Source organism: Drosophila santomea, chromosome X (assembly GCF_016746245.2).
Source record: "Drosophila santomea strain STO CAGO 1482 chromosome X, Prin_Dsan_1.1, whole genome shotgun sequence".
In the NCBI taxonomy this organism is placed as follows: Eukaryota; Metazoa; Arthropoda; class Insecta; order Diptera; family Drosophilidae; genus Drosophila; species Drosophila santomea.
The window spans coordinates 6,746,402-6,759,332 of NC_053021.2; the positions used below are offsets into that span (position 1 = coordinate 6,746,402).

A 12,931-nucleotide genomic window follows, 5' to 3' on the forward strand; every position below is an offset into this window, starting at 1 on the left:
CACACAGACTATAATAGATATCAAATTTATGCAAAAACTCGTTTTCCTGATTTTGCGTTTAAAAATATTAGGTTTTCTGACAAGAACAAAAGGAAAAAATCGTCCAAATATGGAATGTTATACCTCGTCGAAATAATTTCTGATATCTTCGCTGAACTAATAAAATATCACAATAATAAAATAGAATAATAAAATAAAAAAAGAAAATGATAAAAATATGAATTTTAAGTTAATGAGACCCACTTTACATTAAAAGGAAATAATGAATAATACTAAATACTAAATAATACTAAATACTAAATAATACTAAATACTAAAAAATACTAAAAAACTTTATAATAAATACTAAATAATACTAAATACTAAATAATACTAAATACTTAATACTAAATAATACCAAAATATTAGTGCCCTCCTCTGCGCTTCTCAAAAGTCCTACATAAGCAAACCACTTTTTCGATGTTTTTCAAAAAAAAAATACTAAGTGTGAGTGAGTGGTGCAGTGATTTTTTGTGGCAGCAGAGGATATCAACAATGCGATCTCGACCTACTGGAGGAAGTGCCTGAGCAAGCTATTTTCCAGGAGATACAACCATCTCTCAGCTGTGACGTGGAAAGAGCTTGAGGAAAGGGGTGAGTACCTGGGGAGAAATCGAGAGGGACGCTTAACTTTCTCACTTTTGGCTACTACTAAAATGAAGAAATATACATTTATATAGTTAAATATGGGAAGCCAATATTAGAAATTTTAGCAAATTATAGCAAATAATATAATATATAAAAAAGAAATATCTATTTCGTGTTGTTTATTGAGGGTGCAGTCCTTCCCAAAGCAGTGGAAAATGGCAGCAAATTAAATTTTTTTTTCACATTATTTTAAATTTTTGATGATGATTTTTGAGTATTGGCCGAAAATTGTTTTTCTGGTTTTTGCGACTATAAATATATATAAGTATTTTAATCAGAACATTCGAAATAGGGGTCCAAGTAAAGAATGTCATACCTCGTTGAGTTCGTAATTAAATTTCCAATCGAACTGTGTTTTCAGAAAAATTTATTTTTTTTTTTCACACTTTTTGCAAATTTTGATGATGGGACCCCTTACAAAAAATGCGAAAATTTTACCAAAAATGAATTTTCTTAATAGCTACCTAATAATGATATGGGTAGTTGGCACTGGCAATTAGTTTTACTAAACACATTTTCCTAAAGCTGTTTGACTATTTTTTGCCTAGTTTTGATTAATTATACCCCAGAGACTTGTATATTCCGGCCAGGAATTTGCATCTAATTTTTCTCACTGCACTGATGATGATAATGGACCCGGCTGCAACCTCAATCCCGCTTCATTCCAGTTCAAATATGTCGCTTCCGTCTTGTCATTGGGTTTGCAGGCTGTAAGGCCGTTGGGCTGCTCCCGAACTGAAATTTGCCAGGAGGATATATGTACATATGTACATACTCGTATACGGTGGGTGTATTACGGGGTATGTGCGAATCGGGGTTATATTGGGGAGTGGAAGTTGGAGATGGCACACGCACGGCCACAAATTTATTGTTCTTAAACATCTGAGGGCCCGGCTACTGGCGCTCCTGCTATATTTGAATGCCAAGTTGCCAGTTGTCACAATGTGAGTGATATATAGCCAAAATGTCAAATGTCAGCGAAAGACATTATTACTGGCTAGTTGATCCGTCCTCGTCGCCACCACTGGCCGCCCTCCATACCGAGTTCCTGAGCTCCTCACTTGTGCATTTGTGTCTCCGTCTACGGAAGCCGCCGTCTGCCAGGATAATCGATACGCACAAGTACACACACGCACACACACTCACACACACACTCACATACGCTACTAACAGGATGGCACATTAAAGGATTGGAAGGGATAGCCAGGCATTTGGTTGAATCGCTGTTAAAGCGATCAACAGGGCGGATACTTAATTCGCGCTTTAAGAAACTATTATTAAATGGCAGGCAGACAGCTTTGCTTTGCTTTGCTTTGATTCAATATGGGTTTAATGCAAGGTTTCTCTCTCTCTTGACAATAGTCACCTTCTTCATTAAAGTCATTATTTGTCATTAAATTTAAACAGTATTCTTTGACACACTTATACCTTACTTACCTTAAGGAGTTATATTTTGATTGAATTGGACAAGAAACGAAGCCCGGGTAGCACCAAACAGTAGTACCACCATGGAACGATTGCGCTCCTCCCAGAGCCGCGAAGTGCGCATCGGCAACTACAAGGTGGTGCGCAAGATCGGCTGCGGATCCTTTGGCGATATCTACCTGGGCATCTATATACACAGCGGCGAGCGGGTGGCCATCAAGGTGGAGAGCAGCAAGGTGCGCCATCCGCAGCTGAACTACGAGAGGCGAATCTATCGCGCGTTAAGGCCCGCACCCGGATTGCCAAGGATTCGGTATTTCCACAAGGAGCAGCACTACCAGGCGATGGTGATGGATCTGCTCGGCCCATCGCTGGAGCGACTCTTTCAGTTCTGCGAGCGCGCCTTCACCATCAAGACCGTACTGCTGCTGGCCGAACAGATGCTGCGCCGGGTGGAGTACGTCCATAATCGGGGATTCCTGCATCGCGACATCAAGCCGGACAACTTCCTGATGGGTCTGGGCACCATGTCCAAGCAGGTGTACCTCATCGATTTCGGGCTGTCCAAGAAGTACCTGGACACAACCACCGGTGTGCATATACCATATCGCGAGGAGCGCTCCCTCACGGGCACCGCCCGTTACGCCTCCATTGGCGCCCATGCGGGCGTCGAGTCCGCCCGCAGGGATGACATGGTGGCCGTTGGCTATGTGCTCATGTACTTCAATCGGGGCTCGCTGCCGTGGCAGGACTTGAAGGCGTCCACCAAGCAGCAGAAGTACGAGCGCATACACGAGAAGAAGATCTCGGTGAGCATTGAGGTCCTTTGCGAGGGATTTCCCTGCGAGTTCACCATGTACCTGAACTACTGCCGCGGCATGGGTTTCTACGATAAGCCCGACTACGACTTCATCTGCCGCATGTTCAGGATGCTGCGGAATGGACTCAATCTGCGGCCGGGTCTCATCTACGACTGGGACATGCTGATGATGAAGTTCCACAATACGCAGAAGAATCCTGGCATCGGAATGCGTGTATTTCCGCCCAAACAGAAGGAAGACGACGGCATCAGCGGCCAGCCGATCATCAAGGATGAGAAGTGCAACTTCTGGCCATGAAAAATCTAGCTTCAAACTGTTTGAAATGTATAAATTGATAGTTGCACTAAATGGATAAGTTCTTAGCCTGAAACGAGTATTACAGGAAAATGCTCGCTTAAATAGCCCATTTATAAATTGCATGTGTGAATAATGAATTGCAGAAGTATAACGAAAAGTAAACTAAAGCAGTAAAATATAAATTGCGAGCACTTGTATGAAATTTAAGCAACCAATTTGCCCAAGTCCGCCGTTTAAGCAAAGCCAAAGCTGCACTTGCTCTGATTACCAGATATGCATTTAAGCTGCACCTTTATACCTTAAATATTTGAGTATTTGCTTTCATAAGCAACGTTTAATTGGTGCAAGAATGAATATTTGTATTTTTAGTGCCATCTGCAACTGGAGCAACGAATGTCTTCGCCTCGTCCTAATCCCCAAAACATTGCAATTCCTTGCCTCCTTGCTCTCCATATGCATTCCCATGCAAATCGAATCGATGGGCTTCTTTTTTGCCCACACAAACTATCAACTGTTGCCCTTTGTTTACGCACCGACACAGGAAACAGTGGATACAGTGGAAACAGTGGAAACAGTGATTTGAGGAGTGGACGACACACAGATGGATAGCCAGCAAGTAAAAACGGAATCCCATTTTTGCTCCGACTCCGCAAACAGATGGTTCATACATATATATGTACATACATACATTCATATGTATGTACATACATACCACCCACGGCTAATAAAAGTGGTTCGGATTTTCCAATTCGAAAGAGGCGACAACGATGGGCCACGCCCACTGGCCAAAGATGGACCATGGCGGATGGTCGATGGTGGGTGGGTGAGTGGGTGAGTGGGTGGTTGGCATCCCGGCAAATAGAGCAATTTAAATTGGAACGTGATTATGCAAACGTTTGCACAGCTTAACTCAAGTGCCGCTCCGTGCCGCTCGGCCAGTTGGCCAGTTGCTGCTGCTCACACATGGCTAAGAGTGGTGCCGAGTGGCCAAGAGTGGTGCAGCCATCTACACGAGGGGTGCGGGGGTGGTTGGAAAACCCCACCCCCCCAAAAAAAAGAAAAGGAAACCATCCAGCGGCTGCATTACAAGTCTTAAATCAATTTTTAAGCCCAGCCGGCCAACGCACAAAAATCCATCTAAGTGCAGCATGTCTGGCTTACGCGCCAACCACTTAGGTTCCCAACATCACCGAAAGACACCGAAGGACACCGAAGGACACAAAAAGGACACCCAGGATATTGAGCAGCAGGAACATCGTTTCCCCCGAAGATTAACAAATTAGCTAGAGATGCATTCACCATTAACAAGAACTAGCTTTAAACTAATACCATTTGGTTGGTCAGCCAACTATATGTTTTCAAACTCACTGCAAACCCATCATTATATTTAAGGAATATAGCAAAAAAAATGAGTTTCCTAAGGCTGATGCATCCACTCCATCCAGCGTCGTAGTCGGCCATTTCCGCGCCTCGCCAGAATCTCGAGGATAAATATCCCAGTAGCCACGAGCAGCACCAGTGCGTGGATGCGGTGCACCCCGCTCATTATTCTCCTGGTGATCTTGGGCAGGAGTGTGGGATCATTAGAAGCCACATGCTGTTTGCCCTCGTACTGCATATACCGCCTCTCGATGTGGGCCATCACACCGGCGCTCAGCAGCTGCTTGATCTTGCGATCGACGGCTGGCCGCAGGAAGTATCGGCGGGAAAAGTAGATGACCAGGTGGTACATGTAGATGGGCTGGCGCACAAAGGTCAGACAGCTGATGTTCCGGTGCTGGTGGTTCCAAAATGCCAGGTTGCTGATCAGCGAGATGGTGGTCAACCTCTCGCCCGGCGCTGCCCGCTGAACCCGCTCGAATCGAGCCGCAAAATCCAAAGGCTGGCGACTGGTGAGTTCCAACGGATAGAAGTCATGATAACCATTCGCCACCATGGTGTAGTTGTCCCGGATCAAGCCACTCAGATCCTCCGGCAGCGGGCGATGGCGCGAGAGGCGGAGAACGTCGAAGAGTCGCGCCTGATAGGCACAACGCAGCACCAGGGTGAGCAGCATCCAGCTGGCGACCAAGTAGCGCAGGGATCCCCTGGCCGGCAGCCGTGGCTCCGGTATCGGATTGCCCACAATCACCACAAAGAGATTCTCCAAGGGATGCCTCAAAGCCAAGCGGGATCTCAGCGCACAGGTGCTCAGCACGGCCAGCAGCAGGATGGCGATGATGACGCCCCACACTTTGCCGCTAAACGGCAGGATCAGCGGTCCAAAGCGGCCCAAGTACCGATCCCTGCGCACCACCATCACAAAGTGGCTCTGGTGGTACACGGTGGACTTGGAGAACAGCGATCGCCGCTTGTCCGAGCCACTCAATCCACCAATGGCTATGGACACCACGCCATCTGCCAGCTGCAAGTGACTTCATATACACTGACAGAAACTGATAAGTACTCTGTATACAAATTACCTGCTTGAAGCAGCCGGTAACGTTGCCCTCGCCAAAGATCTGGCTGGGTTCTTGGGGCATATAGAGCTGGATGCGAAACCGCAGCACCTTGGCCAGCAGCTGCAGCAGATCCCAGTCGATGCCGGACAGATCCTCAGCCGGAATGGACTCATTGCCGCGTGGAGCTGCCTGATCCCTGTACCGCTTGTAGATCAAGTGCGGCGGCAGGTGGGTGGCGCTCACGTTGATCGGACAATCGCCCAAGTGGCCATTCCGCACCGGATACAAGTCCCTCATATGCCGTTGCGGCTCGCCGGTGATCCTGTCGAAGTGATTGATTTGGCGCACCGTAATGCCCGGTCTGCAGTTGCCCTTGAAGAGCTTGTAGCTGTAGGTGGCCACCGTGCCGTCCTCCAGTTGCGCCAGCACCACCACATTGACGAACTGCATCTGCAGATTATAGCGCACAATCGATTCAACGGCCTGCTTAACAAACTGGCGACTCTGGATCTCCGACACCACCACGATGCAGAAGAACTCGCGCTCCAGCAGCTCGTCGGGAAAGCTCAAGCCCTGACCCCTGCAAATTCAATGTAATATTTTGATTACTCGGAAATATAATATTTATAATAAATATATATGTATATTAAAGTTCGTTGTGTGTCACCACCTGAAAGTGGTGTGGTTGTTGGCCACCAGCAGTGTGTACTCCCAGGTGATGTCCTCCGCAGTGCCCTTGTGCAGCAGCACACTGAGTTCCGGCGCCAGGCTGGCCAGGATCTGGTCGACCAGCTGTCGCTGTCGATGGGTCAACTCCTCGGAGCACTCCACACAGCTCTGGCGAACGACCAGCGTGTTGATCCGGTCAGCAATGTAGTTCCTGGTCAGATAACTTGAGGCATTCGCCAGGCGTCTGGTGTTGAGCTCCAGCTGCGGATTGCCCATCTGCGAGAGGAGCAGCCGTCGACCAGTGTCCTGTGCCCGCACCCAAGACCACATCCTAGCCGGAAATCCCAGCAGAAGGCAGCCACAGGATAGCCACAGCCACAGGATAGCGAGGCGCATGTTTGAATGGCCGTTGGTGCAAAACGCGACAGGACTTTGGTCACTTTGGTCACCTGGACATCAGTGGATGACACGGTGCTAAATTAATTGGCGATAGCACTTGGCTGATATGATTAATTAATTGCAAAGACTCCCATATTGATTGACCACGTCCTTGCTAGAGTGGGAAAAATGTATTAGCACAAAAAAAACCAATAATCAACATTCTGGGCTTACAAATAAATCAGGAAAATATTTACACCTATGGCGAACATCAGTTAACTATAGTAAAGTAGTCCTTCATCTTCTGATGTTTTTACTTGGCTCCTGCATGTTTATTACTTATAACTATATAATTAGGCAATTTTCTGTTTAAATTCCCAACATTTTATTAGACATAATACGATTCAAGAAGCCCAAGACCATGATGTCCTTTTCAGATAGCGTTCTATCCAGCGAACTGCGAGCATTTGAGGCGCCAGGGACAGAAGCAGAAATTCACGACCAATTGGACGGGCTTTAAATTGAGTCAAGGCCACCCACTTGGCACCACCCACTTGGCACCACCCCCAACCACCTCCTTCCACCATCTTGGCCATCAGTCATGAGCCATGAGCCGTGAGCCGTGCGCCGTGGCCAAAAGCGAAAGGCTGGGGCAGTGGCAATACAGAGCGCACTTCTTGGTAATTTAAGAAGCATTGCCGAGGCCACGACTTGACCAGAATGTGGTTCGGGGTCAGGGGTCGGGGATCGGGGGTCGGGAGTCGGGAGTCGGGCCTAGAGTGGTGCAGGGCGCCCTTTGGGTTCACTAGATGTTATTTTACAAGGACACGCGCACAATTTATAATAACGTCGTCTTCGTCTCGGGCTTTTCTTCGTCGTCTTCGTCTTTGGCTTTGGCTTTCTACTCCGAAAGATGCTTTTCCTTGGCCAAAAGGAAAACGCACCCACACACACACACACACATACATACCCACGCACACTCACGGACTAAGTAAACCAAGCTTTGGGTGTCTGTGTGTGTGTGTGTGTGTGTTTGCAAACGAGAAAAATGAAGCGAAACAATTCCAAGTAAGCAAACAAAACTGATGGAAGATAATCTACTTGAAGCATACTTTAAGGCGTATCTAATGGTCCTTTTAATGTTTAAACACGCTTTCGTTCTCGACCAGCCAACCCACCACCCACCACCCACCTCCCTCCGCCCCTCGCCCCTCGTAAATGCTGCTCGGTCAAACCAATGTCCCATGTTTATTTTATCCACATCATCAGCGCTCAAGTCTCCGGAGCAGGGTCCGAATCTGCGGCTGGCTTCTTCTCACAGTAGCCGGCCAATGTCACGTTCAGAGCGCCACCCACCTCCTCCTCCACCTCCTCCTCCTCCACCTCCTCCTCCTCCACCTCCTCCTCCTCCTCCACCTTCCATCTGGAAGGACACTGCCAAAAATTGGGACCAAGTCCTGTGTGATATACATTATAATCATTAGTATGCACGAACTGAGCGATTGTCAATCATCAAATTATTATTATTAGCTATAGGAAAAAAACATATTTTTTTACAGCCAAAATGTAGTAAAATATAAATGATCACAAAATAAATATTCATTTGCATTAATAAACTAATTTAAGCATGTTGAACAAAGCTGGTCGTTATGTTTTGATATAACCATTTAATATTTAATATGTATTTAGAAAAGTCTCCTTGAAGAAGGAATCATCTTTGGATCCTTTAGCTGAATGCGTCTTAAATGAATATTGAACACTACATGTTTTCGATTTTTTGATAAAAAATATTCCGTTTTTTTTCGATAGCAAGGAAAATATTTGTCCAAAAATGGAATGGCATACCTCGTTGAATTCGTAACAAAATTCCCTATCGATCCATGTACATACATAGAAATGCTAATTTATTGCCATTTTTCGCAAATTTTAATGATGGTACCCCTTATCGAAAATGCAAAAAATTGCCAAATTTTTTTTTTGCGAATATCGAAAAAGAGGGGTAGACAATAGTTAGTTATGTTCATTAGCAGCACAAAACAGTCTTTATTTTAGCTGTGCGGCTATTTTTGGCCAAGTTATGGCGAAAACGCCGATTAAAAAATATTTTTTTACAACATAATTTTTTTCGATTTTTTACATATTCAACTAATTTCTCTCAGTGCAGTTTTGTGATTCTTTCAGCCTGTCGTTGGCCGTCGCCTCGTCTGCGGCTTCTTTTCTGTGTTTATTTTATCATCATAATTTCGCATTTCTGCTTTTATGAATTTTTAATTTGAACAGTCGGGGAAATCCGCATGGCTAATGTCTAATGTCCAATGTCTAATGGAGGCGGACTGCGGATAAGTCGCTGATCTCAAGCAGCTAAAAGGAGCTGCCATTTTCGATTGCCAATTGCTTGCAGAGCAGCAATCGTGATTTATAACAACTTTGAGTAACAATATACTTGGCACCTTAAACACAAGTGGATGTGGAAGTAAAAATGCATTAATTTCTGCTGCGACATTGTATTAATATGCATTTAACTAGTCATGCAGCACACATCAATTACATGCCAGCGATATCAATATCCTTGCTGTGCTCCACTTTTAAAGTGCCCCTTCTCCAAAAAAAAGAAAAAAAAGGAAAAACATTGCTGGTGGCAAGACATATCCATGTTGCCACATGCCCCAAACCACCAATGTCTTTGCCTCCAGTTTTTCGGCTTTTGCCTGCCGAGTCGTGGAGAGAGTCCTTGGTCCTTTTGCGGAAAACGATTACGCACTAAGCCTATAACTTATGTTGATGTTTTCTTTTCGTCTTAACATTTGCAAATTTGTCATTTTTTTCCTTTGTGCAGCTCGGGCTGAGCCTTGGCTTTATCTCACCAATATTTTGCCAGAGTCTGTCCGTTTGCTTGTGGCTTTTTCCTATTTTTTTCTCCTTGCCCTAGTATCCGGAGCACCCGCACCATCTTAAGTAGTCCTGGTCGCCGGCAGTTTTAAGTACTGTTTGCTTATTCCAGGAGCGTTATCTAGGCACCACCACCACCATCGTCCAAGATCCCTGTGTATCATATTAAACTAATCCTAAATGGTTTCTTCACGGTACATTTGCTGGCACTTGTTAGGCACTCGGAACGACAAGCCGCAATCTGCCTTCACAATATGCACCTGCATATTGTTGGCATTCTGCCGGCTACACACACACACATATTTGTTAGTAGGATGAAACCCAAGTACAAACAGGAAAAGCCCATGGAAAAGCCAATGGAAAACTGGGGCGAGCCAAGCAGCTCGCATGCCAGCTGGGAACATTGGTAAAGTCAAATGCGATTAGGGACTTTCTTTATTTTCTCCAGGGGACAGCGGCAATTGAGGCGGCTACTCCCCACCAAGATCCACTGACTCTGGATTATCCGAACCCATGGGGTTTTGCATTTTCGCCAGGTGAATAACTTAAACATACTGGGATTGCAAGGCCCAAGAAAAAAGTAAATGAAGTGAACAGTTAGAAGAATATTGCTAATAATAATTGACAATAAATGCAATTGCTTATAAATTGTACGGCAATTGAGAAATGCGGCTAACTCAGTTCAACTTTGGAAAACGTAAACACAGTGCGGGTAATTCAATTAACCAAACCCTCAATCAATCAGCCAAAACTTTGCCAAACCAATGGCCATCCCAGTCCGAGTATCGAAGCATTGATTAATGGCTTCGCATTGAGTGTAAAATTCAATGCCGCTAATTGTGCAACAAATTAGAAATCTACGAAAATAATCACTACACATCGCCCATACCCCACACTCAACGGCTTTCAAGTGCTAATGATCCGATCTGCAAACCTCAAACTCTCGACGGCTTTTGCCATCGGACTTAACTTGCTCTGCGTATTATAATGGTAGTAAAATCAATGGAATATATATGGAATTCATACATTCATACTCATGTCCCCTTTAATACGAAAACTCCTGTCCCAATACCGCTCATTTATAAAGTTATGCGCTAATAAATAGTCCACAATGGAGTATAAATTGGCAGTTTCAACCGAAAAGTGAGGATTTCTGCATTTTCGGTTCGGTTGGAAGCCAAAAGTGTATGTGTATGTATGTGTGTGTGGTTGCATGTAGAAGCTGCCGCAAAATGATAATAATTACGTGCATTATGTTTAATGCAAGCGATGAACAAACTGAATAAATTGGGGACGGGATCCAGGTCAGGGATAGGGGTAAGAGGGGTAAGAGGGGTAAGGAGGAGCAAGGGGTGAGGGGATAAAGAGCCAAACGGATTTTGCGAGGGGGGTCGATGAGGGTCCATTGATTTCAGCTTTTAATTTGAGGCCATTGTTCTAAGGCGAGTACACTGAGAACACAGCGAAAACTGAATGAAAATTTGCCAAGCAAAATAATAAATAACTATATTTACTTGAAAATAGTTATACCATGTAGATTTATATCAAATCGTTTTTAGTTAATGGACTAAAAGTAGCTGTGGAATGTATGAATGTGTGTCACAGACTCGTCCAGCTTAGCCACTTTAACAAGAAGCCATATTAAAATAAAATAAAATAATAAAAATATTTATTTACATTGATTACTTAGTGCAGTGCACCGCCATACGTGTTTGCTGCCGTTTACATGTGTGTGTGTGTGTGTGTGTGTGTGCGTGAGGGGGTTAAATGCGAGTGCATGTAAATGTTGGCGCCGTGGCCAAACAATAGCCGCTAGTTAGTTTGCTGGCCAGTTGATTTTCATTTTCATTTTCATTTTCATTTTTTGCAACTATTACGGCCCGATCTTTAACCCCTCTCTCTCTCTCTTTTCGTTCCGTCTCTCTTTTTTGTGTGTTGCATTAATTAAAACACAATCATCGCAAAATTATGCATGCCGCTGCCTCATCGTTGGACACAATTATTTATTGAAGGCATTCAAATAAATAACAATGCCCCCCTCCCCCCGAAAATGCTTGTGCATGGATTTTTAGCAGTTGATTAGCTGCCAAAAAACTACCAAAATTATGCGAAAATTGGGAAACCCTCAACGGGTTTAGTCATGCGATGTAATTGAGAATGCAGAAAGTGTGAATATTCGGCCAAATGGGATTATTAAATAACAAGTGAAGTGATAGTTGAATTTCGCTGATATCTATGGATATTTATTTATTAGGAACTTTGTGTAAATAGCTTTCAGAAAGTTGGCTATACCATTTCGAAATGATGTTGTACTTGGTCACATCTTGCACTATTGAGAGCTTTGCAAAACGCCCTCTAGCGAACTGTGAGCAAATCACGATTTTCGGGACAACAGGTGGCGCTGTTGCTGGCTAAGGACACTTTTTCAGGATATGGGATTTTTATTAAAAGGAAATAATTAGGGATCAATAATGCAAGATATGGTATTAATACAATGTTTTAAGCCTTATTAACAAACTTTTCTTTTTCGTTTGCAGTAATCAATGCAGTGAAAATAAATAATTCCCACGTAGTTATCTCTTTTAAAATGGCTCGAAAAAAATATATATTTCAGATAATAAAGCACATAGTGCAACATTACAAATAGAAATACATTTTCAAAGCCTAGCAATGAGCACCTAAAATGCAAGTATCTATAATCTCCATATGTAGTTATAAAGCATGTAGCACAACGTTGATGACAGCAGAATCGGTGGCAATCTGTAAATATAAATGCATTTAAGCTCGTATTTGCAACTAAGCTGTAAGTGCCTACGAACTCCACAGAAATGCACCGAAATGCACCGAAATGCACCGAAATGCCACGGAGCTGCAATAGCGGTAATGACAGTAACACGAAATCAGTTAAGACAGGATAGCAACAATACTAATTACAGAGGCATCGACGTTGCACTGCTAGAAAGTGTTGGCCACATACAGACATACATTTTTGCTAATTGTTAACAATACCTTAAGTACTAGTACTCTTTGAGTGGCACATACATTGAATGAGGTTCATTAATTGTAAGTGAACTCGACACAGCATTTATTCATATCATTTCATCATTTCTTCTGTAGAGGAATGCCACCAAACAAGAGATTTAATTGCAGATATCGAAAATCAAAACATTGCAGTGTTTTGTGGGTGTGGACAGTGGGGGGGAGAGTGGGGCATGGGATATTGAAGCAAACTGTAAATCGTATTAAAATAATTACATTTAATGGCAGCCGATCTCTCTGGCCGAAACTCATTTGTTTTTATTAACGCCACATGTAATTGCAACC

The 12,931-nt window shown here is 44.0% G+C and overlaps 2 protein-coding genes across 2 annotated transcripts; one reads left to right on the plus strand and one right to left on the minus strand.

The window, feature by feature from the left end:
• Nucleotides 1-486: 486 nt before the first annotated feature.
• On the plus strand, nt 487-3,295 carry LOC120456505 (casein kinase I). Its single transcript, XM_039643373.1, has 2 exons — nt 487-633; nt 2,131-3,295. The coding sequence occupies exon 2, from the start codon at nt 2,196-2,198 to the stop codon at nt 3,228-3,230; it is 1,035 nt and encodes a 344-aa protein (XP_039499307.1). The 5' UTR covers nt 487-633; nt 2,131-2,195; the 3' UTR covers nt 3,231-3,295.
• Nucleotides 3,296-3,414: 119 nt separating this feature from the next.
• On the minus strand, nt 3,415-6,736 carry LOC120456503. Its single transcript, XM_039643371.1, has 3 exons — nt 6,342-6,736; nt 5,693-6,251; nt 3,415-5,634 (listed from the first exon to the last, which is right to left on the minus strand). The coding sequence occupies exons 1-3, from the start codon at nt 6,734-6,736 to the stop codon at nt 4,648-4,650; spliced, it is 1,941 nt and encodes a 646-aa protein (XP_039499305.1). The 3' UTR covers nt 3,415-4,647.
• Nucleotides 6,737-12,931: the final 6,195 nt, after the last annotated feature.

Excerpts from the sequence above, each read along its gene's own strand:
- LOC120456503 (XM_039643371.1), bottom strand. The coding sequence starts at position 6,736 with ATGCGCCTCGCTATCCTGTGGCTGTGGCTATCCTGTGGCTGCCTTCTG. Across the intron at positions 6,252-6,341 it reads AACAACCACACCACTTTCAG|GGGTCAGGGCTTGAGCTTTC; the intron begins GTGGTGACACAC and ends TTGAATTTGCAG. Across the intron at positions 5,635-5,692 it reads TTACCGGCTGCTTCAAGCAG|CTGGCAGATGGCGTGGTGTC; the intron begins GTAATTTGTATA and ends AGTCACTTGCAG.
- LOC120456505 (XM_039643373.1), top strand. The coding sequence starts at position 2,196 with ATGGAACGATTGCGCTCCTCCCAGAGCCGCGAAGTGCGCATCGGCAAC.